At 35.4% G+C, this 27104-nt stretch overlaps 1 protein-coding gene across 1 annotated transcript in view; it reads left to right on the plus strand.

The window, feature by feature from the left end:
• GAS2L3 (growth arrest specific 2 like 3) overlaps positions 1-24661 on the plus strand; it is a 46524-nt gene extending 21863 nt beyond the window's left edge. The window contains exons 4-9 of the mRNA XM_078449554.1: positions 5818-5933; positions 7820-7961; positions 13038-13101; positions 14032-14170; positions 18592-18699; positions 20627-24661. Of these exons, the coding sequence (XP_078305680.1) occupies positions 5818-5933; positions 7820-7961; positions 13038-13101; positions 14032-14170; positions 18592-18699; positions 20627-21940 (1883 nt within the window). The 3' untranslated portion in view covers positions 21941-24661. The remainder of the gene's footprint in view (positions 1-5817; positions 5934-7819; positions 7962-13037; positions 13102-14031; positions 14171-18591; positions 18700-20626) is intronic.
• The last annotated feature ends 2443 nt before the right edge of the window (positions 24662-27104 follow it).

Below are 27104 nucleotides of genomic sequence, written 5' to 3' on the forward strand. Positions count from 1 at the left end.
ATTCATCAGTTGATGGACATTTAGGCTCTTTCCATAATTTGGCTATTGTTGAGAGTGCCGCTCTAAACATTGGGGTACAGGTGCCCCTATGCATCAGTACTCCTGTATCCCTTGGGTAAATTCCTAGCAGTGCTATTGCTGGGTCATAGGGTAGGTCTATTTTTAATTTTCTGAGGAACCTCCACACTGCTTTCCAGAGCGGCTGCACTAATTTGCATTCCCACCAACAGTGCAAGAGGGTTCCTGTTTCTCCACATCCTCTCCAGCATCTATAGTCTCCTGATTTCTTCATTTTGGCCACTCTGACTGGCGTGAGGTGATATCTGAGTGTGGTTTTGATTTGTATTTCCCTGATAAGGAGCGACGTTGAACATCTTTTCATGTGCCTGTTGGCCATCCGGATGTCTTCTTTAGAGAAGTGTCTATTCATGTTTTCTGCCCATTTCTTCACTGGGTTATTTGTTTTTCGGGTGTGGAGTTTGATGAGCTCTTTATAGATTTTGGATACTAGCCCTTTGTCCGATGTGTCATTTGCAAATATCTTTTCCCATTCCGTTGGTTGCCTTTTAGTTTTGTTGGTTGTTTCCTTTGCTGTGCAGAAGCTTTTTATCTTCATAAGGTCCCAGTAATTCACTTTTGCTTTTAATTCCCTTGCCTTTGGGGATGTGCCGAGTAAGAGATTGCTACGGCTGAGGTCAGAGAGGTCTTTTCCTGCTTTCTCCTCTAAGGTTTTGATGGTTTCCTGTCTCACATTCAGGTCCTTTATCCATTTTGAGTTTATTTTTGTGAATGGTGTGAGAAAGTGGTCTAGTTTCAACCTTCTGCATGTTGCTGTCCAGTTCTCCCAGCACCATTTGTTAAAGAGACTGTCTTTTTTCCATTGGATGTTCTTTCCTGCTTTGTCAAAGATGAGTTGGCCATACGTTTGTGGGTCTAGTTCTGGGGTTTCTATTCTATTCCATTGGTCTATGTGTCTGTTTTTATGCCAATACCATGCTGTCTTGATGATGACAGCTTTGTAGTAGAGGCTAAAGTCTGGGATTGTGATGCCTCCTGCTTTGGTCTTCTTCTTCAAAATTACTTTGGCTATTCGGGGCCTTTTGTGGTTCCATATGAATTTTAGGATTGCTTGTTCTAGTTTCGAGAAGAATGCTGGTGCAATTTTGATTGGGATTGCATTGAATGTGTAGATAGCTTTGGGTAGTATTGACATTTTGACAATATTTATTCTTCCAATCCATGAGCAGGGAATGTCTTTCCATTTCTTTATATCTTCTTCAATTACCTGCATAAGCTTTCTATAGTTTTCAGCATACAGATCTTTTACATCTTTGGTTAGATTTATTCCTAGGTATTTTATGCTTCTTGGTGCAATTGTGAATGGGATCAGTTTCTTCATTTGTCTTTCTGTTGCTTCATTGTTAGTGTATAAGAATGCAACTGATTTCTGCACATTGATTTTGTATCCTGCAACTTTGCTGAATTCATGTATCAGTTCTAGCAGACTTTTGGTGGAGTCTATCGGATTTTCCATGTATAATATCATCTCATCTGCAAAAAGCGAAAGCTTGACTTCATCTTTGCCAATTTTGATGCCTTTGATTTCCTTTTGTTGTCTGATTGCTGATGCTAGAACTTCCAGCACTATATTAAACAAGAGCGGTGACAGTGGGCATCCCTGTCATGTTCCTGATCTCAGGGAAAAAGCTCTCAGTTTTTCCCCGTTGAGGATGATGTTAGCTGTGGGCTTTTCATAAATGGCCTTTATGATCTTTAAGTATGTTCCTTCTATCCCGACTTTCTCAAGGGTTTTTATTAAGAAAGGGTGCTGGATTTTGTCAAAGGCCTTTTCTGCATCGATTGACAGGATCATATGGTTCTTCTCTTTTTTTTTGTTAATGTGATGTATCACGTTGATCGATTTGCGAATGTTGAACCAGCCCTGCATCCCAGGAATGAATCCCACTTGATCATGGTGAATAATTCTTTTTATATGCTGTTGAATTCGATTTGCTAGTATCTTATTAAGAATTTTTGCATCCATATTCATCAGGGATATTGGCCTGTAGTTCTCTTTTTTTACTGGGTCTCTGTCTGGTTTAGGAATCAAAGTAATACTGGCTTCATAGAATGAGTCTGGAAGTTTTCCTTCCCTTTCTATTTCTTGGAATAGCTTGAGAAGGATAGGTATTATCTCTGCTTTAAATGTCTGGTAGAACTCCCCTGGGAAGCCATCTGGTCCTGGACTCTTATTTGTTGGGAGATTTTTGATAACCGATTCAATTTCTTCGCTGGTTATGGGTCTGTTCAAGCTTTCTATTTCCTCCTGATTGAGTTTTGGAAGAGTGTGGGTGTTTAGGAATTTGTCCATTTCTTCCAGGTTGTCCAATTTGCTGGCATATAATTTTTCATAGTATTCCCTGATAATTGTTTGTATCTCTGAGGGATTGGTTGTAATCATTCCATTTTCATTCATGATTTTATCTATTTGGGTCATCTCCCTTTTCTTTTTGAGAAGCCTGGCTAGAGGTTTGTCAATTTTGTTTATTTTTTCAAAAAACCAACTCTTGGTTTCGTTGATCTGCTCTACAGTTTTTTTAGATTCTATATTGTTTATTTCTGCTCTGATCTTTATTATTTCTCTTCTTCTGCTGGGTTTAGGCTGCCTTTGCTGTTCTGCTTCTATTTCCTTTAGGTGTGCTGTTAGATTTTGTATTTGGGATTTTTCTTGTTTCTGGAGATAGGCCTGGATTGCAATGTATTTTCCTCTCAGGACTGCCTTCGCTGCATCCCAAAGCGTTTGGATTGTTGTATTTTCATTTTCGTTTGTTTCCACGTATATTTTAATTTCTTCTCTAATTGTCTGGTTGACCCACTCATTCGTTAGTAGGGTGTTCTTTAACCTCCATGCTTTTGGAGGTTTTCCAGACTTTTTTCTGTGGTTGATTTCAAGCTTCATAGCATTGTGGTCTGAAAGTATGCATGGTATAATTTCAATTCTTGTAAACTTATGAAGGGCTGTTTTGTGACCCAGTATATGATCTATCTTGGAGAATGTTCCATGTGCACTCGAGAAGAAAGTATATTCTGTTGCTTTGGGATGCAGAGTTCTAAATATATCTGTCAAGTCCATCTGATCCAATGTATCATTCAGGGCCCTTGTTTCTTTATTGACCGTGTGTCTAGATGATCTATCCATTTCTGTAAGTGGGGTGTTAAAGTCCCCTGCAATGACCACATTCTTATCAATAAGGTTGCTTATGTTTATGAGTAATTGTTTTATATATCTGGGGGCTCGGGTATTTGGCGCATAGACATTTATAATAGTTAGCTCTTCCTGGTGGATAGACCCTGTGATTATTATATAATGCCCTTCTTCATCTCTTGTTACAGCCTTTAATTTAAAGTCTAGTTTGTCTGATATAAGTATGGCTACTCCAGCTTTCTTTTGGCTTCCAGGAGCATGATAAATAGTTCTCCATCCCCTCACTCTCAATCTAAAGGTGTCCTCAGATCTAAAATGAGTCTCTTGTAGACAGCAAATAGATGGGTCTTGCTTTTTTATCCATTCTGATACCCTATGTCTTTTAGTTGGCGCATTTAATCCATTTACATTCAGTGTTATTATAGAAAGATATGGGTTTAGAGTCATTGTGATGTCTGTATGTTTTATGCTTGTAGTGATGTCTCTGGTACTTTGTCTCACAGGATCCCCCTTAGGATCTCTTGTAGGGCTGGTTTCGTGGTGACAAATTCCTTCAGTTTTTGTTTGTTTGGGAAGACCTTTATCTCTCCTTCTATTCTAAATGACAGACTTGCTGGATAGAGGATTCTCGGCTGCATATTTTTTCTGTTTAGCACACTGTAGATATCGTGCCAAGCCTTTCTGGCCTGCCAAGTTTCAAAGGAGAGATCAGTCACGAGTCTTATAGGTCTCCCTTTATATGTGAGGGCACGTTTATCCCTTGCTGCTTTCAGAATTTTCTCTTTATCCTTGTATTTTGCCAGTTTCACTATGATATGTCGTGCAGAAGATCGATTCAAGTTACGTCTGAAGGGAGTTCTCTGTGCCTCTTGGATTTCAATGCCTTTTTCCTTCCCCAGTTCAGGGAAGTTCTCAGCTATAATTTGTTCAAGTACCCCTTCAGCACCCTTCCCTCTCTCTTCCTCCTCTGGGATACCAATTATGCGTATATTATTTTTTTTTAGTGTATCACTTAGTTCTCTAATTTTCCCCTCATACTCCTGGATTTTTTTATCTCTCTTTCTTTCAGCTTCCTCTTTCTCCATAACTTTATCTTCTAGTTCACCTATTCTCTCCTCTGCCTCTTCAAGCCGAGCCATCGTGGATTCCATTTTGTTTTGCATTTCGTTTAAAGCGTTTTTCAACTCCTCGTGACTGTTCCTTAGTCCCTCGATCTTTGTGGCAAGAGATTCTCTGCTGTCCTGTATACTGTTTTCAAGCCCAGCGATTAATTTTATGACTATTATTCTAAATTCACTTTCTGTTATATTATTTAAATCCTTTTTGATCAGTTCATTAGCTGTTGTTATTTCCTGGAGATTCTTCTGAGGGGAATTCTTCCGTTTGGTCATTTTGGAGAGTCCCTTGCGTGGTGAGGACCTGCAGGGCACTTCCCCTGTGCTGTGGTGTATAACTGGAGTTAGTGGGCGGGGCCGCAGTCCGACCCGATGTCTGCCCCCAGCCCACTGCTGGGGCCACAGTCAGACTGGTGTGTGCCTTCTCTTCCCCTCTCCTAGGGGCGGGATTCACTGTGGGGTGGCGTGTCCCGTCTGGGCTACTTGCACACTGCCAGGCTTGTGTTGCTGGGGATCTGGCGTATTAGCTGGGGTGGGTAGGCAAGGTGCACGGGGGCTGGAGGGGCAGGCTTAGCTCGCTTCTCCTTAGGTGATCCACTTCAGGAGGAGCCCTGTGGCAGCGGGAGGGAGTCAGATCCGCTGCCGGAGGTTTGGCTCCGCAGAAGCACAGAGTTGGGAGTTTGCGTGGAGCGAGCAAGTTCTCTGGCAGGAACTGGTTCCCTTTGGGATTTTGGCTGGGGGATGGGCGGGGGAGATGGCGCTGGCGCCTTTGTTCCCCGCCAAGCTGAGCTCTGCCGTCCAGGGGCTCAGCAGCTCTCCCTCCCCTTGTCCTCCAGCCTTCCCGCTTTCTGAGCAGAGCTGTTAACTTATGACCTCCCAGACGCTAAGTCGCGCTTGCTGTCGGAACACAGTCTGTCCGGCCCCTCCGCTTTTGCCAGCCAGACTCGGGGGCTCCGCTTGGCCGGCGAGCCGCGTCTCCGCCCCGGCTCCCTCCCGCCAGTCCGTGGAGCGCGCACCGCCTCGCCGCCCTTCCTACCCTCTTCCGTGGGCCTCTGGTCTGCGCTTGACTCCGGAGACTCCCTTCTGCTAATCCTCTGGCGGTTTTCTGGGTTCTTTAGGCAATTACCTATAATTTTAAAATTGTAACAATGTCTATCTTATATAAAGAGAATATTTTTCTTGTGTAAGCAGTAACGTGCAGTGAATCAAAACTTAACATTAACAGTTAATATTGAAAAATAAAACACTCTAGTTTTTAAAAAATGAAATAAATGGTCATTTTATTTTTCCTTCTATATCACAGATATTTTTGTTTCAGTTGTCTTTCATGTAGTTTGGCATTACCTATTTTAACGGTAATTTCTAAGAGTGAATATTTGGTCTGATCTAAATTTGTTTTGTGTTTCAGCTATAATCTAATTACATTTAATTAAATTTTAACCATATTGTTTGAATTTACTGTTTCTAGTAGATCTTAACTTTAAAATATGTTTTTAGGTATTGAAGTTAAGGCAGAACGATTATTGGAAGAACTTGATAATGGAGTACTACTATGCCAACTGATTGATGTTCTTCAAAACATGGTGAAAACATGCAACTCTGAAGATCCTGGGGTAAGAACATGTTTGACAGTAGTGACTTTATACCTGTGTACGTATTAGTTTGTTTATGTACATTTCTTATCATGTCTGAAAGGTTGTGAACTTCCACCCAAGTATCTACAAGACGTTAATTTACCTAATCTTTTTGAGCATCTGAAAAAAATATTCTCACTTGCAAAATGGAGGTATTGACATTTACCTTGTTAGATTTATTTGTGAAGATTTGGTGAAATTAAATGAGGTAACGTATGGATGGTATTTAGCTTAGCATTTAGTGTAAGTTAATATCCAGTAACTAGTTAGCTGTTCCTGAGAACAGTATTCTCACTTGTGAGAGTTAAATGAGAAAAAAGCTTGTGTTGGTCCGTGGCACACAGTTTGGGGCTATTATTATTATTATTATTATTACCATTACTATTACCATCATCAGCATTATCATCATCATCATCATATTCTCCATATATATATATCGTCTTGATGGTAAATTCTATAATTTGGTTGAATGGTAAATTCTATAATTTGGTTGAATGAATAATAATTTTTTTAGACATTTTTCTTCCATTGACCCTAAATTCATGATTTGAAGTAGATGAGGTTTCTTCTTTTCATCAGACATTGGTCACTGATGAGATCTGAGGTCTGTGAATGTGGGGTCTGGACCCTCACACAGTGTTGGTAGAAATATAAATTGGTATCATCTTGCTGGGAGACAGTGGGTGATAGACAGCACACTGAAAATAAAGCACATCTTTTGATACATAACGTAATTCTCCCAGGAATTTATTCTAGGAAAATAACCACAAATTCACACAAATGAGTGTGCAAAAAAGTTAAGAGCAGCTTAAATGCTTATCAATAAAGAAATTATTAAAAATTAATTATGGTACCTAAACAGAGTGGAATATATTATCCATTCATTAGAAATGACTATTCTAATCTGTTATTTTTCACCCCAAAAGATGCCTACAGCCTACTGTTAAGTGTGTATGTGCACATACACAAATCATATTGCAGCCTAGCATGTTTATGTAGCATTCTGTCGGTGCAGATATGTATACTCTGTGCGTAGCGATGCTTGTTAACATGTGAGTGAGAAGATTTCAGTTGACAATTACAAAAACTCACAAGACAGTTTTAATTCTGGAAAATACAGCAACAGGAAGGGTATATGAGGAACTGGTAATAGTGGTTAGCTCTAGGTAAAGAGAGGAACTGAGTGATAGAAGTGGGAGAAAGATTTATACCCTATGGTGCCTATTGCATTTTAAAAAATCTTATGCATAAATTGCTTTTTCAAGTAAAAATTTAAAACAGAACTAAAACCACTCCGCCTTAGCAAGATTATCTAACTATTCTTGGTCCAGATAGTCAAAGAATTAGGATTCTATAAAACTTAGACCATCAGTTTTCAAAGAACCTGAATTAAGAATGGGTTACTACTTCCTTATTTGACAGTCTCTCCAAGAAACTCAGAACCATATTTATGACTCTGCAGATAAGGAAATGAGCAAAACTGAGTTAACATAACATTAACCTTTAACATAGCAATAATTTTGTGTTTGTATTTACCTGCATATGGAGAGACATTTAGATGTGCTTTGGAATTATTAGACTGTCATTTTTTTATTTTAATTAAGACTGCTGTGTCATTTTAAGAAGAAAGAGGTTAGAGATGCTTAATCCTGCTGCTAGTTTTGACTAGATTGATTTTCTAGGAATCATCTTCTGAAATATATTTAAAGTAAAATAAAATAATTTTTGAAAATATCTTTTCTTCCTAATGTGTACTTTTAAGTGACATTCAATACATCAAACATTTACTTAGTAATATCATAATGGATATCTAATAAAAATACTTTTGATCTGCATTTTTGAAATTATTCTTTCACCTTTTCCAGAATTTTCCAATGAGAAAAGTGCCCTGTAAGAAAGATGCTGTCTCAGGTTCATTCTTTGCTAGAGACAATACTGCAAACTTCCTTCACTGGTGTAGGCACATTGGGGTTGATGAGACTTACCTCTTTGAATCTGAAGGTTTAGGTAAGTGTTGTTGTTATCATTGTGTTTAATGTTTATTAGGGTACTTTTGTATGCCTCACATCTAATTTTTTTTTTCCCCAAATAAGGACTCAAATTCCATATCTCATTTTCTTAGAAAAATTTATACTTTAAATATATGTAAAACAGTTGGAGAATCAGATTCTAAACCATATATATTAGGCTTTTCATTTATAGTTAAAGATCTCATATATTTAGAATGCTGTAGAAATATTTTACTTCCTAAATGAGTTGTTCAAGGGAAGGTTCTGGACTAATCCTTTACTAATGAATCTTTTCATTCAGAATTATTCTACAAAGTCTAAATTATTAGTAATTTCTTTTTAACTGAATAATTATAGAAATAACAGAAGGCCAAATAGTTTATGCTCATGGTGGTATTTAGATTTACCTTATACACAGTAGCTGACAAATTGATTATCTAAGTGGATTCATGTTTTTGACAATTCATTTTATTTTTTTTTTTTAAATTTTTTTTTTTCCAACGTTTTTTATTTATTTTTGGGACAGAGAGAGACAGAGCATGAACGGGGGAGGGGCAGAGAGAGAGAGGGAGACACAGAATCGGAAACAGGCTCCAGGCTCCGAGCCATCAGCCCAGCGCCTGACGCGGGGCTCAGAGCCTGACGCGGGGCTCGAACTCACGGACCGTGAGATCGTGACCTGGCTGAAGTCGGACGCTTAACCGACTGCGCCACCCAGGCGCCCCGACAATTCATTTTAAAAAGTCATGTTCTACTGAAGAATTACTGACATATTGTCTCATGTACTTTAAGTTAGTAGAAGCATTTGTGTGGACTAAAGTGTTAGGTATCTTAGATACCTAAGTTTTAGATTACTATATGTATATATTTCCTCAAAGCATTTTTATATGTATATACATACACATATAGAATTGATAATGTTTTGATAGGAACAGTAGTGTACCACGGGTTGGCGAGGGTCATGGGAGTAGTAATGTGCCCTGGTAGAGACAAGTATTTTATCGCTGACATTGTTTAGAATTGCTGGTTCATGGTGATAATAAAAAACAAACCAATTTTTAGACGGTTTTATTATTGTTTTAAAATTCTCTGAACTTAAAAAAAAAAGGAGTAACTAGTTCCACTACCTTAAGCAAAGACTCAGGCTATTAGGTAACCATCTGTTCATAGTTTCATATCAAACATAAACTGAGAAAATAAACTAAAAAAAGAACAAAATAAATTCTCTCACTGAGCACACCCTTGTTGCCTGCACATAGAGTAGGCTGCTCCCACTGCTACCCATTTGATATGTCTCTGGATATTCCTATCCACTGTACAATTAAAAAAAAATGTAATGAGTTACTATTTTGCCCCCATTTTCACCCTGCTTTAATCCAGGTGTGCTGATTGTTATTGACAATGAGGTTGATTTAATGTCCTATACAGCTTGTAGAGATCAAGGGGAAGAGGACATGCTTTGAAGTCTCTACTTTCTAATTTTTGTTTCTGAAAGGATATAAAATTGTATGTTTCTCATTCTAAGTAGATGGCATCTTCTGACTGTCCTGAAGGTCAGTATAAGACTAAATAAAGCACTGCCAGTAACATTAATTCATTTCTAGGCATTGAACTGATGACCTAATGTTTTTACTTTCTAAAAGTTTCAGAGATAAGACTCTTAATTTTTTACGTTTTGCTAGGGAAAACAATTAAAAAAGCAAACATGCTATTTTAAGGTACTTTTAAGTGTTTAGAGAAACAAGTTTAATAAAAATTGCAGGACACATTCCTTTTGGTATGAATTTTAAATTAAAATAAGGCCTTGCTATTGCTTTGGAAGAGTATACTTTGTGCTTGGGTTATATAATAGATAATATTCATAAATCAAAGAACAATTGCCATTTCCATTGGGGAAGTCAGTATGCATATTATTCATCACATATACCATTATTCTGTTAGGGTTCAGAAGTTTCCTAGAGTTTTTAACTCTAAGGACAAGAAAAGAAAGGTAGATGATCCACAACTACCGTATTGGTGCATTTAGTTGAGTTCTAATGGTCAAGGTTTTTGTTTCTCTGACTTTGTTTTTCATTAAGTATCTTTGAACCATTAGGTTAACATTTGGGTTCCTTTAAAAAAAATCAAACAAAATTTTCTAATGTGCTAAAGTATACAGAACAAAACTTAGCATCTTAACCATTTTAAGCATAATAGGTTTTGTTGATAGCATTTAAAAAAATTGATAGGTACTTCATGTAACATAAAGTTCTTCATTTCAAAATGTACACTTAACTGGTTTTTAGTACATTCACTGTGTGATGCAACACTCACCACTAATTAATTCCAGAACATTTCCATCATTCACAAAAGAAAACTCAAAGCTATTAACAAGTAGTCCCAATTACTGCCTACCTTCATCTTCTGGCAACCACTAATCTACTTTCTTTCTCTATCGATTTGCATATTGTGGAGATTTTGTATAAATAGAACCATAACATATGTGGCTTTTTGTGTCTGGATTTTTTTCATTTAACATGTTTCATTTATGTTGTAGCATTCAACAGTACTTCATTCCTTTTTGTGGCTGAATGATATTCTATGTGTGGATATACTGCATTGTTTAAAATACATTATCATCTGATAGACATTTTGATTGTTTTTTCTTTTTGGTCATTATGAATAATGCTGCTATGTACATTTGTATGCAAGTTTTTGAGTGAATGTATGTTTTTAATTCTCTCAGGGATATACCAAAAGTGGAATTGTTGAATCACGTAGTAATTCTATGTTTATCTTTTTGAGGAACTACCAAACTTTTCACAGTGACTGCACCATTTTACATTCCCACTGGTGAAACACACCTTCATATCTTGTTATTTATTTGTTTTTTTATGACTATCCTAGTGGAGATGTGAAGCGGTATCTTATTATGGTTCTGATTCGCATTTCCTTAATGACCAATGTATTGGCCATCTTTTCATGGCTTATTGACCTTTTATTTGTCTTCTTTGGAGAAATCTTTATTCAAATCTTTTGCTCATTTTTTGGGGGGGTCTTTTATCTTTTTTGGTTGCCTTGTAAGAGTTCTTTATTTATTCTGAATAATAGGCCCTTATCAAATACATGATTTGCAAATATTTTCACCCAGTCTTTGGGTTGCCTTTCACTGTCTTGATAGTGTCCTTTGATTCATGAAAGTTTTTATTTTAAGTTCAGTTTATCTTTTCTTTGATTACTTGTGCTTTTGGTGTCATATTTAAAATACTATGGCCTAATCCAGGGCCACACAGATTTTTACCTCTTATTCCTTCTAAGAGTTTTATAGTTTTAGCCTTTATCTTTAGGTCTTTGATCCATTTTGAGTTATCTTTTGTATATGTTGTGAAGTAAGGGTCTAAATTCGTTCTTTTGCATGTAGACATCCAGTTGTGCTAGCACCATTTGTTGAAAAAACTGTTCTTTTCCTTATTGTGTTGTCTTGCCACTGTTTTTGAAAATCAATTGAACATAAATGTCTGGATTTATTTCTGGACACTCAGTTCCATTCCACTGGTCTATATGTCTATCCTTATGCCAGTAACACATTGTCTTGCTTAACTGTAGCTTTGTAGTAAGTTTTGAAATTGGGAAATGTGAGTCTTCCAACTTTGTTTTTATTTTGGCTATTCTGTCTTACAATTCTATATGAATTTTATCAGCTTATCCATTTCTTTAAAAAAGGCTATTGGAATTTTGATAGGGATTGCATTGAATCTGTAGGTCAGTTTTGGAGAGTATTGTCATCTTAACAATATTATGTCTTCCAATCCATGAACACAGGATGTCTTTCCATTTATTTGTATCTTCTTTCAACAATATTTTGTACTTTTCAGTAAACAAGTCATACAATTCTTTGATTAAATTTATTCCTAAGTACTTTATTCTTCTTGAAGCATTGCAAACTGAATTATTTTTAAATTACATTTTCAGATTGTTTATTTCTAGTATATAAAGTGAAATGATTTTTGTATACTCATCTTGTATCCTGCAACTTTGCTGAACCTGCTTGTTTGCCTTTTTTTTTTAATAAATTCCTTAGGGATTTTAGATGCAAAGGACAATGTCATCTGTGAATAGAGATAGTTTTTCTTCTTCCTTTCCCATATGGATGTCTTTTATTTGTTTTTCTTGCCTACATGCCCTGCCTAGAACCTCCAGTACAATTCCAAATAGAAGAGGAGAGTGTGGACATCCTCATCTTTTCCCTATTCTTAGGAGGAAGATTCTCAGTCTTTTACCATTAAGAATGATGTTAACTATGGATTTTTCAAAGATGTACATTTTCAGATTTATAAAGTTTCCTTCTATTCCTAGTTTGTTGAGTCTTTTCTTCTCCTCCTCCTCCTTCTTCTAATTCTTCTCAAGTAAAGGGTATTGGATTTTGTCAAATTCTTTTTCTGTGTCTACTGAGATAATTGTGTGTTTCTTTTATTTTATTAATATGGTGCATTATATTGGTTGATTTTCATATGTTCAACCAACTTTGCATTCTTGGGATAAATCCCACTTGCTCCAGGATTTAGTTTTTCAGGATTGCATTGAAGATTTTTGTATCTATATTCGTAAAAGATACTGGTCTTTAGTTTTCCTGTGATATATTTGTCTGACTTTGGTATCAGGGTAATATTGACCTCATAGAATGAGTTAGGAAGTGCTCCTTCTTTTCTGTTTTTGAAAAAGTTTGAGAAGGTCATTAACACATAGTCCTAAGCTAAAGAGAGTTTAGAATAAAATTGAAGTGATATATCTCTTAATATCTCTTATTGAGAGATCTGAAATATAATAATTTAATGTTACTAAGATCTTAGGTGTTTAGACCTAAAATGCTACAAATTTGGGTACATGGTAAGTTTTCATTTTCTTCTTGTTAGCCAGTTTTTTTTAAATTTATGGAAGATGATAATATGTAGAGAAAATAAAAATGTCTTTTCTAAGTCTCCATACAAGTAAACCTAGTGTCTTCATTATTCTTTTCTTTTACTTCTTCCATGCCAGAAATACATTTCCCTATTTAATTTTGCCCTTTAAAATATGTGGTCTTGTTTTCTCACAGTTTTGCACAAAGACCCAAGACAGGTGTATCTTTGTCTTCTAGAAATTGGTCGAATTGTGTCAAGGTATGCATTCACATTATTTCAGAACTTCAATGTTATAAACTTTTTAAAAACTACTTTATTTTAGATAGAACACTATTTCTATAAATAAAAGAAAATACTTTAAAAAAATGTTTATTTATCTTAAAAGAGAGAGAAAGAGTGGGGAAAGAGCAGAGAGCGAAGGAAAGAGAGAATCCCAAGAAGGCTCCATGCTGTCAGCACATAGCCCAATGTGGGGCTCGAACTCCTGAGCTGTGAGATCATGACCCGAGCCCAAATCAAGAGTTGGATGCTTAACTGACTGAACCACCAGGCATCCCTAAAAGAAAAGAATTTTTGATTGAAATAACTTAATCTCTTATTTATTCTTCTTCTTCCTTTTTTTTTATATTAACTTTGTTCTATTTGTGTGAGCTGTGTCATGTGTCAACATCTGCTCACCCATATACTTTGCCTTCATTTAATATTAAACTGTAAAAGTAGTTACTTAAAGTTTTTAGACTAAGAATAGGGTAAGAGCATGTAAAACTCTTAGCACTTCAAGGCAAGACAAATCCTCTGGACACAAAGAGGGTCTGATAAGAAGGTGGAGGCTTGGTGTCCTCCATACCTGGCTCAGCCCCGTCTTTACTCTCAAGCTGACTTTAACCGACTGAACCACCCAGTCACCCTAACTCTTGAGCTGACTTTAAAGGTCACTGACTTTTGGGATCCCAGTTGAAATTTGGGAGCATCCAGTAGTACAAATATATAGTATGATGTGATTATATCTTAAATTTTTGGCAGTCCATGAGACATTAAAAAGCATTTCCAGATGTTCCAGTGAAACAACTGGTAGAAGAGAATCATAAGGACTTCACTTTAAAAATAAAACATCGCCTGTCATGATATGCAGGGAAATGTTTGGGTCAGACTTTTCTTGAATAATGAGATCTCCTAATTGGTTTCCAGATACGGGATTGAGCCGCCAGTATTAGTAAAACTTGAGAAAGAAATTGAACTGGAAGAGACCTTACTTAATACTTCTGGGCCTGAAGATTCCATTAGCATTCCGAAATCATGCTGTCAGCATGAAGAACTTCATGAAGCTGTAAGTAATCACTCTATTTTCTCTCTCAACTATGATATGTCAAAGTCTCATAGTTTGCCACAGGTGATGTTCCATTTAAAAGAAAATGTTTCTTATTCAGAACATACACCAGTACTAATTTCCAGTCCCTGGTGAGTTTAGGGCACTATCTGTTAAAGGTAATTTGTTGTTTCTTTTTTAAGATAAGGGATGGATGTGTAGTTGAGAAGTGGAGAGGCAAATAGGCTGGAATCCACCGTGAAGGGTACTGTAGGCCAAAGAATGTATTAATTCTTGTTTAAAACATGTTACTATTATAATATGATTTGCAAATTATGAGGATTACTCTCATGGGCATGTAGAGATTATATTGGTTTTATTGTAATAATCCAGGTGTGAGATGATGAGAACCTAAACTCAAGCAGCAGTAGTGAAGGTGAAGCAGAATGAACAATTATAGGACGTATTTAGAGGTAGAATTGAAGGAATCCTAATTCTGATGAGGGAGAAAATCTAGGGTGATTTCCAAGGTTTCTATGTAAATGGTACACTGATACTTGAAGAATATAGGAGGAATAGCTGTGGGAGCAAATTGATGGGGTTTTTGTGAATGTTGCCCAGACAGAATATATGCAGACTTTTAGATAAGGGGTCTCAACTGGAAAGCCTTTTAACTTGACCCGTTCGTCATCATGTAGAAGTTAGAGTTGCAGTTGCTCAGGCTGGGTCTTCTGCAATGACTGTAGTCTAGTAAATGATGGAGGTGAACTGAGTAGCAAACATTTCTTTCTGCTTCCACTGTTGCTTAGAATTATGGTCTTTTTCAGACTGTAGTATTTATGAAAGTGCTTAATGTACACAATTATTTAAGAAATAACGAATAAGGGGCGCCTGGGTGGCTCAGTCGGTTAAGCATCTGACTTCAGCTCAGGTCATGATCTCACAGTTTGTGAGTTTGAGCCCCATATCTGGGTCTGTGCTGGCAGCTCAGAGCCTGGAGCCTGCTTTGGATTCTGTGTCTCCGCCTCTCTCTGCCCCACCCCCGTTCACACTCTGTCTCTCTCAAAAATACATAAACATTAAAAAATTTTTTTAAAAAAGAAATAATGAATAAGTCATTACTAATAAACATTTAGAAAGTGTTGCTTTGATTGTTTTGTTTAACGTAATAAAAGTCTATAGTAAGACATTTGGATATCCTTGCAAGACAGATTAAGAAAATGTCAACCTGAATACTCTTTACCAGGCCAAAATATGTTTACCTACATGATATTATTGATTTATCTGATGACTGCCAATGTCAGTATGTTACACAGTGATAATGTAGTAGGTAAAAAGTAAAACATTTTCAATTTCATATAATTTAAAATAATGATAAAGAAGAAAACATTGGTAAAGTTTTAAAAAATGTTTATTTATTTTGAGAGAGAGAATGAGAAAGAGAGACAGACAGACAGAATCCCAAGCAGGCTCTGGTGCTGTTAGCACTGAGCCAAATGCAGGGCTTGATCTCACAAATTGTGAGATCATGACCTGAGCCGAAACCAAGAATTGGATGCTTAACCAACTGAGCCACCCAGGTGCCCCAAAATATTTTTTTACTAAATAGGAAGTACATTGTGTTAATTTCCCTATTATATAAAGATCATGCACAGTTTGATAAGAAAAACATTTCCAGAAGGTAAATGGGCAAAGATTGTTGTTCACACAAGAGAAAAATACAGTGTTGAAACTTGCTGATAATCAAGGAATTAAGACACACAATTTGCCTCATTAGTAAAATTTTTTTAAATTATGAAATCTGGTGCTGGTAAATTCTGGTAAAACTATACTTAGGGATTGCTACTTGTGATGGAAAATGATGTAAACTTTTGAAAAACAAGTTGACAAATGGATATCAAGAACCACAAAAGTGTTTCTCTTTCCTTTTTGTTGTAATTGAAGGGGAATAAAAAAGTAGAATGCATGAAAGTATTTATTGTGTTTATTTATAATGGTGAGAAATTGGAAGCAATATAAATATTCTCAAATAGGTCAATGGGTAGGTGAATTAGAATCATTATCTTAACAGAATAATCATTGTATGTGATCCTTCGGAAGACTATATAGCAATAAGAAAAATATTTGTGAAAAGTACATAATCGATAGTAGAGTAGTACCTTTTTAAATTATTTTAATTTCATTAGCTGTTTCCTTTAGTGTTTTATTTTTTTGTTTTATTTTACTTAAAAAAATTTTTTTTAATGTTTGTTTATTATTGAGAGACAGAGAGAGAGCACGAGCGGGGGAGAGGCAGAGAAGGGGGAGACATAGAATCTGAAGCAGGCTCCAGGCTCTGAGCTCTTAGCACAGAGCCCAACACGGGGCTCGAACTCATAAACCGTGAGAGCATGACCTGAGCCGAAGTTGGACATTAACTGATGGAGCCACCCAGGCGCCCCGTCCTTTAGTGTTTTAATGTTAATTATGCAATAGATGAAATCAGAAGAGAACACTTCTTACCCATAGCTCATTTCTTTTAAGCTTACCCCTTTATTTAGATTGTGGATCAACGCTAATCTTTACTGCTGAATGTAAGTGGTATTTGGATATTTTCAAGAAAGTAGTGACTTTTCATGTTCACATTCTTGTGAAAACTAAAAAGGAACACATTTCTCCAAATATATATGTGCTACGTGAATACATTCAGTGTCCACCTATACATATGGGGTCTATAGAAATCTTGGGGTCAGGTTTAAAATAAGGAACAATTATCATCTGATTCATTATTTAGAGTGCTGTATTCAACTATAATTCTGTATGCCTATGAAACCTTTATGGATAGAAAGTAGTGACTAAAAAAATACCTCCTTTTAGATTACTTTGGTTAACTAATGTGTAAATGGTTCTAATAATGGTAAATTCTTTACCCATACTTACTTTATTTTTAGCCATCTTATGCATGCACTATGTGTGTGCACATGTGCACATATACCAGGCTATGAACAAGATAAACTCAATTGAATGGCTTATGAAAATAAGTTCTATTTATGATCATATTATTTTGTTAAATGAATTATGTAGGGAGATAAATTCTGGACCCTTCTGATCAGGCCCTGGTGAATCCACCTGTGGCTATTCACGTTGGGTGGATAATGAAGACAATCATACATTTCTATTAGTGCTCAGCTAAATTGGGCATATCTGAAGAGATTTTGGTTTAACGTCATGCCTAAGTTCAATTAAATGAGTTTGTTTAGATATGCTGTGTGTGACAAGTAATTGAGAAAAATATTCATGGCCTTGCTTTTTCAAAAATGTAATTTTAGGAAAACAAAGTATTTTCCATGGTGGCTGATATGCAACTTTTTTTCAATCAAACATATCTTAACAAATATTTTAATTTTTAATCAATTTATTATAATGTCCACGTTTTAAATATAAAATTCCTGAATTTCTTTTTATATTCCAGTTTTTGTAATTTTTTAGATGTTTACTGCAGGTAAAAATCTGTAAGCTCCTTGAGGGATAGAGGTAGGGATTTCTCTCCAACTCTCATCTCCTTAGCAGACTATTGAAACACAGTGAGCACTTTTAGAAAAATTGCCTCTTGAATTGAATTCTTTAGAATTTCACCCTGTTTGGGTGAATAGATATAAATATGCCTCTACTTATTTCAAACAGTAAACTTTGGAAGAATCTAGATATTTCCCTCCACTGTTAGCATGGTGTTAAGGAACAAGGGAGAATTCCTACTCAAGCTTTATCTGAGTGGCCTGTCTTTGATTTGACAAAGATATATTAATCAAGGGCATAAAACAATTCAAGCTTAAAAATGAATTCATGTATTTCCTAATGTGTTGTAATGTGTTTTGAATTGACTTCACTGTTGTACACACTTTTAGAACTTCTCCAGTGGTCAGTGAAAGCACTAGGATCCTGATTGCACTTGGGCAGAGAGAGAGTGAGGGGGAGGGAAAGAGGTAGGGTGGGAGGAGGAGAGAGAGACTCAGGACTTCATCACTGGGGCAGCTGGGGGTGGCTCAGTCAGTAGAATATGTGACTCTTGATTTCAGGGTCCTAAGTTCGAACCCCACGTTGGGTGTGGAGTCTACTTTAAAAAAAAAAAGAAAAAAAAAAGACTGTCACTGCCAGCTTTTATTAGATTAGTTAATGTCTAATCTCAACAGTTGTCAGGGTGCCTGGCTGGCTCAGTTGGTAGACCATGTGACTCTTGATCTTGGTATCATGAGTTCAAGCCTCAGGTTGGGTATAGAGGCTACTTAAAAAAAAAAAAAAACATATCCCAATATATGTCAACAGGTAAAGGAGAGATAAATGGCTCAACTGTCTTTAAATTCTTATCTTTGAGTTTGATTTTCTTATCAAATAACCTTGCATTTTAATCTTAAATAAAATATTTTTTGTCACAAGCACTAAATTTTGTTTATTTTTAATCTTAGGTTAAACATATTGCTGAAGACCCTCCTTGTAGTTGTTCCCACCGATTTTCTATTGAGTACTTATCTGAAGGACGGTACCGACTTGGGGATAAGATACTCTTTATAAGAGTAAGTCCACCATTTACATTCTATTTACATACAGATCTTGTTTTGAAATTGGATTTATTGCTTTACCAAGTTCCTTTTGCTTCTCTTTTAATTTTTAAAAAATTGGAATAGAGCGTGTTATTAATGGAAGAATTTTACTCTACAGGAAAAATACGGAATTCTTGCTTTCATGAGCGTATAATGAGTTTGGGTAGATACCTTGAACACAACAAACTCCTAACTACAGGATAGCTAAGACTACTCAGACATTGAATATAATTTTGGGGGGGAAATATTTGTATACTTCAGGTAATGTATTCCATTTTTGATATTTTCTAAAAAGGCATAATTTTCCATCATGAGAAGAAAAAAGCAAAACAATACATCTAGTAAGTTTCAATATCAGTCATAAGAAAAGGAAGTAGAAACACTGAAGCTTATAATACTGTATAGATTGGGTCTTAAGTGTAAAACCTTTTTGCACTGACACAGCATCAGTGCATATACCACCATCCTGATATGCATCTTCATTCCCTTCCTTCGCCCCATCTGCAACCTACAGGTGGTTGGCCATCCCCTTTATTGGTAAAGAGAAGTTTCACCTGTTGAGCATTCTGTCTACTTCTGATACTAGACCTCTTTTATTCCCAATTTAGGAATAGAATATAAAAGTTTTTAAAAGATAATTTCACCATCCATATTTTCTGTTATTTCATATGTTATCATTACTCACAACCCACCCAACTCACATAGAAACACATCCAAGCATTTTCTACTTTTTAATTAGCTTTATTTTTTTTAAGGCAGTCTGATACAGTGATGGTGCACAGAGCATGGGATTTAAGTTAAAATTTGCAGGGCAATCTCAAATAATTGAGAATATTTGCCTGCTGAATGGATAGCGGCCTGAAAATCAGCTGGGGCTGTGCTGGCAGACCCAGGATGCATCTTGTCCGCACAAAAACACCATTTGGGTTGGGCAGCCTGGTATGTTTGAGGCCAGGCCAGGCTGTGTGATTTGAGACTATTTCCTCAATCTCTCAGAAAATACAAAATTTTCTTGTATACAAAGAAGAAATGATAAATATATTTATAAATGATGTAATATATAATATAATATATTATGTAATATAATATAATACAATATAAATATATTTATAAATGATAAATTATATCAAAGTTTTTGCAATATTAAATTGCTAAAATGTATATGAAAGTAATTTATTTAAATTGTAAACTACATGGGGCACCTGGGTGGCTCATTTGGTTAAGCATCCAACTTTGGCTCAGGTCATGATCTCACGGTTTGTGAGTTCAATCCCTGTGTTGGGCTCTGTGCTGACAGCTCAGAGCCTGGAGCCTGCTTTGGATTCTGTGTCTCCCTCTCTCTCTGTCCCTCCCCTGCTCATTCTCTCTCTCTCTCTCTCTCTCTCTCTCTCTCTCTCTCTCTCTCTCTCCCTCCCTCCCTCTCTCCTTCTCTCTCTCTCTCAAAAATAAATAAACATTAAAACAATTAAAGTACAAGTTTTAGTCATTTTTATCTTTCTCCCATAATTATTTTTTCTTTTTTGTGATGCATACTTTCTGTAAGTCCTCACTTCTCTTCCTGTCCCTCCATCTTTCTTCTCTCTTCTTCCTTCAATATTTCATTCTTTATTGAATAATATTGCCCTTACACTTGTGTATATTTGTAATTTGGATTTTTGGATGCGAGTTATGTGCAAATATTTTTCTTACAAATTAGAAGACGTATATTGTTGCATGATTCAGTATGAATTAAATTGATTATTTTAATATTGTAAGGAATAGGCTGTCAATTTATAGTGAAGCTGTTGGCAAGTACTCTGAATTTCATAGATCACAGATGTCACAAATTGTGACTGCTAATGAATTGTAACTGAACGTTTCAGTTTTACAGCTTTACTTTTTACTTTCTTTTGGGGGAAAGATGCTTCATGGAAAACACGTCATGGTCCGTGTTGGTGGAGGCTGGGATACTCTTCAAGGATTTTTGCTTAAATATGATCCCTGTCGCATATTGCAGTTTGCTACACTAGAACAAAAAATTCTAGCATTTCAAAAAGGAGTTGCTAATGAAAGTATACCTGATTCATCTGCCAGAACACCTCAGCTTCCTGAAATGAATCCTTTGTCAGCAGTTAGCATGTTTCAGAAACAAAAATCAAAACCTGGCACACCAGTTGGTATTCCAAGGAGCAAAGAAAAGCAGACATGTCCACCGGCTGAGCTGCTGCCAGCATCTTCCCCAAAAGGAGGGAATCTGGGCTCTGTGTCAGTCCGTCCTAAATTGCCAAATACTCCAGCAGTGTCTTCTCATCTTAAGCTCAAATCTTCAAAAGGCATAGTAAAGAAGCCACCAGTGCCTTCAAACAATGCATCGTCTTCACTTCCTTCTTTAAATCCAGTAGGTAAAAGTACTTCTTCACCAGCTTCATCCAGAACTGCACCTAAATGCATCTCATCACCCAGTACTCCTAAGGTCAAGCTTACTATGGCCCAGAAGCCCAGAGATGTGCCTGAGTCTGCACTTTTGCCAAATAAATCTTCTGGAAAAACTGAACCAAAGCATTTGAAACACACTCATGTATCTTCCAGGGATAATGCAGTATCTCACTCGGCTGCACATTCAGATTCATCATCAAAGGGTCCAAAGCTCCCTAAAGCAAATATCCATGTAAGGCCTAAACCTTCCCCTTCATTCCATTCCCCTACAAAAGTTACAAAATCTAGTTCCAAAACTACAACTGCAGGTCTGGGAACACGGTGTCAGCCATCTGATGGAGCCCCACAAGCAAGAGCAATGCCAACACAGAAACTTAAGTCAGCCTTGAATTTAAAGCAGCCACTCTCGGTATCCTCAGTTGTGCCTGCAAAAGCTGCACAGGAATCGAAAGATAAGAATATGGTTTCAGTTGCCAAAAAGCAGCCTCAAAATAAAAGTACATCCCAGAAGATAGGACCCAGCTCCTCGAAGTCCCCTGGCCGTACCCCGCTGTCCATTGTGAGTCTTCCCCAGTCCTCAGTCAAGACACAGACTGTACCAAAGTCAGCACAGACTGCCACTAAGAGCCAGTATTTAGCTAAAGGGCTTCCAAAAAGTGCCAAAGCCCCAGCCTCAACCAGGAAACCACCCTCATCTGGCAAGGAAGCAGTTGGCGGTGATAAAAAACATACTGCAAAGAAAAAGGAAGATGATGACCATTATTTTGTTATGACTGGAAGTAAGAAACCTAGAAAGTAAACACAAATGTGTCATTTTAAGAAAACAGGAAAGTCAAAGAGTGAATGTATTAGCATCACATCTTAAAAATTTCTCCTGTTTGTCCAAATAGGTTCAGACATTAGGCACAGTAAGATGGGGGTTGGAGGTTGGGGATGGAGGTGGAAGGTGGATCAGAATTCACATTTCTGAATTCACCAGAAGGTACCCTTTTGAGGCGGACAGTTGTAAAATTGCTATAAGGTTCTTATTAATAATAGACATTAATATGATTTTCAATTCATAGCATCTTTGTTAATGTCTGCCCTTTAAGGGAAATGTAGAGTTAAATAACACTACTAGAGTTATAATTATAGTTGCTATATTTTTTAATGTGTATTAAATATGGAGGTTACATACTGGCTAATGGCAACAGTGGTGCTCTAAATATTAATTATTGCATCTTAAAATTAGCAACGGTTTGGCATTTTTCTTACAAAAGGCACCTAATTTAATTGTTTGATCAGGATTGCCTGATTGAACAATACTAAGTACCAGTGGCTGCTGCTGTTGATTAGCTGGACGTTATTCTAGGGTTGGTAGAATCCTATTACTTAAAATTTTTCAAGCTTTCCAAATCAGGTTTTTGATTTTTGACTGGCTTATTTTAATATTGGTAATATTTTATTATATTTTTGGTAAAAAATTTGTAATATTTTTGGTAAAAAAACACAAAATATTGAAATATAAACTGAAATTTGGTAAAAAAAACAAGACATTATAAAATGTACACCTCTTTTAGATGGGTGTTGTGCAATGTGAAAGGGGAAACTGATTTAGTAACTTTTAGCATATTAAAAATATTTTTATTATAGTTTCCTATGAGTGCAGATACAAATTTTTACTTTAACATAATGTTTTAACATCAGAATTATGTTTTAACAGCCTTAAAATTAAGGTGTTATTAAAGAATCTTATGGTGGTGCTATATAAAAATTCTCTCATGTGATTGTTATTTTTCTTTAGATAGCACAATGCCAATTTTAAGTAGATCCTTTCAATTACATTATTTTTTTTTTTTAATAATGTCATGCTGCTTTCAGTTTTTCAATGGCAAGTGGACAGTACATGTGCGGCATTTTGGGCTCTGTAAGCAGATTCTCCAAGGAACATATCCACATCATGTAATGACCGCATAGGTTCCATTGATCTAAGATAAATGTAAATAATTTTTCAAGGGATTGTGACTATTTAAAAAAAGTATTAATGTACTTTCAGAAGTTTGGGGGGTGTGCTTATGAACTTTATAGTGTTATCAGTTATCATAGGTTATTGTTTTCAAAATTGTGGTTTGTATTTCCCTATTTTAAGCTAGAATGTGTTGTCTAAAGAAAAATAATGGTTTATACAAAGGTGCAATTATAAGATAAGCATCTTAAGTTGACTACTAACATTCTACAGATTATAAAGCAAGAAAACTTTGTATAAAATGAAGTGACCTTTTGTCTGAGGAATATAGTTAAAATCAGAGATATATGCCGGCTCATTTTTGGAATAATTGATGTTTCTCTTCTTACAAGAGACAGTCACCAAATATTTGGTTTCGTTCTGTTGCTCTGGGCCTTGAGAGGGAATATTTATGTCTTTGGAAAGTGAAATCAAGTTCAAGAAGTGCTGGAAGCTTTACATTTTTAGTGATCGGAAATATTTAATGTATCTGTCAACGAGGAAGAATTTTACCTTCAAGAAGGAGTTTATTTCCTCATAAGGTCAAAGAATTCTTCTCTATCAGTAACTTCTAGAACTTAAAAAAAATATGATATTACAACCAACCTATGAATCCAAGTAAATTTTACAGTATGTAAACGGTAACTTTTGTGTTGAGAGTAATCAGGAATAAAAGCATCCCACAGGCATCTGGCACAAATTCCAAGAATTTTGTTGTTGTTGTTAAATTGGAAGTTAATTTACAAATGGCCCTGTTCGTCATCAGTAGGGAATTTTTCCAGTCATGTTCATCTTGAATGAATTTTTATTTATATATAGCTTACCCTTCCAACATAAAGATTTTTTAAAATAAGCAACAGCTGAAAGATACTTTCTTCAAATATATTTTGAAATGCTTTTAAAAAACTGGTGTTTCTAATCATTTTCACAGTTTTTAAAATACAATATCGAAGGTGGAAAGTTTTCATTTCTTCTTACTCATAATACAAGGTTTTAAAAGATTTTTCATATTTCATATTTAATAAAATGAGTATTAAGCTTAAATTGTTAAAGCACCTGGCAGAAGAAATAGCATGTATTTTCAAAAAAGGATGGAATGAGTTTTTATTTTTCTTTGCTATAATTTGTTAACATGACTGATACATCAAACTGATCTTCAAAGGAAAATGAAATGCTGATCATTTTTAGATTGTTTGGGCTTACAGCAGTTGTTTAAGATTTATGTCTTCAAAATACCTTGATAAATTAAGTGACCTCTAACTTTCCTTTCCATATTGAGTTTACAATTCTTAATGGATAAGGGAAATTTTTTGAGAAAAAATTGCTCTTCCTTCTGTAATCTATTTATCTCTACCTGATTTTAAAATCTATTAGTCTTAAAGCCCTCAATGATAAGTGGTTATTATACATTTGTACATCCAGGTTCACATATGACTCCATTTGAATCCAAATTTGTGCACATTTTCTTGTGCAGCAGTGTTTGTATCAGATTTTAACTTATATTTTCTCAAGTATTAAAATTTAAACGTAAACGAGTTCTCCATTTGCTTTTTTGTGTGTTGTGAATACATTCTGATCACTTGGTTCATGTGAGAAATCACATATATTAAGCACTCATAATCACATATATTAAGCACTCATAATTTGAGAATAGTTTTGATTTTATTGCTACTTAAACTGTCCTTTTTACACATATGAAATTCATTTCAGTACTCCCATGAGATTATAAGATTCTGCTGTTAAATAGCAGTATTTTTGTTCCCTAAGTTGCTGTATCTCCTAGAAGTTTGACTCAGTAAAGGCTAAACTCATATTTAATGATAACTGAGATAATAGAAATAATTTATTGTTTATTAAAGCACAGTTCTGTAGATTACACAAGTATTGTGTTAATGGAAGGCTACTGATAGGAGGAATTTCCAGTTCCTGGAATTCTGTTTTAATTACACACTCAGACACAGTGAGAATAGCCTTGAAATACTCATGTTTTTGTATATTCATGATCAGAGCAATTATAAAAAGTAGTTCAATATGTGTTCAATATGTATTTCTTGTGATGTTCCTAAAAAGAAAACAAAAAAATTCCACTTAGGCAAAATTCTTATATTTCCCTAACTATTTGTAAGGAAAACCTGTGTGTACAATTTTAAACTTAGTCATGAGGTTATGAAATTTGGGGGAATATTAGGAAAACATTAAAAAACAATTACCAGTAAATCTGAGATTGTAAACTGATATTTTATAGTTATTTTCCTGTAAATACACTGTTTTATTCGGGCAAAAAAACACAATACTTGATCTTGAAGAAATAATACATGCATGGATTTAGCAATAAGGTTGTTAACTATAGCACATGCTAACATTGGTATAGCCATAAAATAGAATACCATACAGTCATTAAAAATGAAGTTGACATTGCTTTGTCTTAGAAGAAGTATATATGGTGATGAAGTGGTTTGCTTTTTGCAAGACTGCTGTGATAAAACAATATATAGTTTTTCTTAATTTGCAGCATTCAGCCAGGGACAGCACAGTTCTTACTGCATGGTGTGATACCTGGGTTAATATCATTAACCTCTTGTGGATAGTCTCTTCGTGTTTCATATAATAAATTTTGTTTAATATGACCAACTTTCTTAAATGACTTTTGGTAAATTATCATACTGGAATGAGTGAATATAATAAATAGAATGGATTAATGTTGGATATGTCTGTGGAGGACCTCTAGTGGTCAAATGTGATAGTGTTGCTACACTTGTATCCACTCAAACACCTATTGAGTTGTGGAGCTAGAACGAGGAATAAGGCAGTTATCACATTCAAGAGTCTTGGATTTACAAAGCACTTTGCAAGTCACAAAATAGGTAATTACATTAATAGCCAATCTTTTGAATAATCCTATGAGATTAGTATTATTATCTGCATGAGAATATTAGCACCATAAACACAGGAATTGCACGTTTGTTTACCACTATATTCCCAAAGCCTAAACCAGCACCTGGCATATAATAGGCATTCAGTACATATTTGTTAATAAATTAATTAATGAATCCTCTTTTTGTAGTGGAGGATGCTAAGGCTCAAGAAAATTGACAGTAAATATAAAAATACCTACTAGGATTGATTAACTGAATATTATTTGAAGGATAAATTTATTTTTGCCTATTTACACTTTTCCCCAAATTCGATTTGTTCTTTATGTTAATGTGATAAAGAAAGTAGGACTTAAATGGCATCTTTTTAAAGATCCACATCCTGCTTTTTTATTTCTTCTGAGAAAAGTCTTGGTTTAATGCTTTTTGAATTACTCTTTAAGTATTCTAAGCTTGAATAGGTTTAAAGATTAGTATGTTTTTAGTTTAATATTTATAAAGTTCTTAACTATGTTCAAAGCACTGGATGTAGGACAATGTGATGAAGTTGAGGTGCTCTGTAATGTTGCTGAATGAATGAATAAAAGAAAAATAAGTTAAATCTAGCACAAAATACTAAAATTAGCAATTAAAATCAGTTTCCTGACAGTGCAATGCAAGTAGATATTGGTAGAAGATACTACATTGTAGATGGCTTTAGCAACTTCATTAAGAAAACAAAAGAAAACCCAACAACATTTAAGAATAAGTGATTGTCCTCTGAATGAGCAGGGTTCATATGCTTCTTCCAAAAGGAATAAATAGATCTCTCTTACACCGCCCTGAAAATGTGATACAAAGTTGTGTATGTAGATCTCTTCAGTGATTCATTGCACTGTACTGGGTGCTCTGGAATGCAATAAATAGCTGTGAAAGAACAGGCCAACCTGTGGTGTTTATTGAAAAGAGGAGTGGAATGTGACATTTTGAATTTTAATCCCAAGCACTGAGGTAAGATGAAGGCAAGTGCCTTATTTATTTATTTTTATTTTTATTTCAGTGTAATTAACATACAATTTTGTCTTCATTTCAAATGTACAATATAGTGATTCACCAATTCTACACAT

Source organism: Panthera onca, chromosome B4 (genome assembly GCF_046562875.1).
Source record: "Panthera onca isolate mPanOnc1 chromosome B4, mPanOnc1 haplotype 2, whole genome shotgun sequence".
In the NCBI taxonomy this organism is placed as follows: Eukaryota; Metazoa; Chordata; class Mammalia; order Carnivora; family Felidae; genus Panthera; species Panthera onca.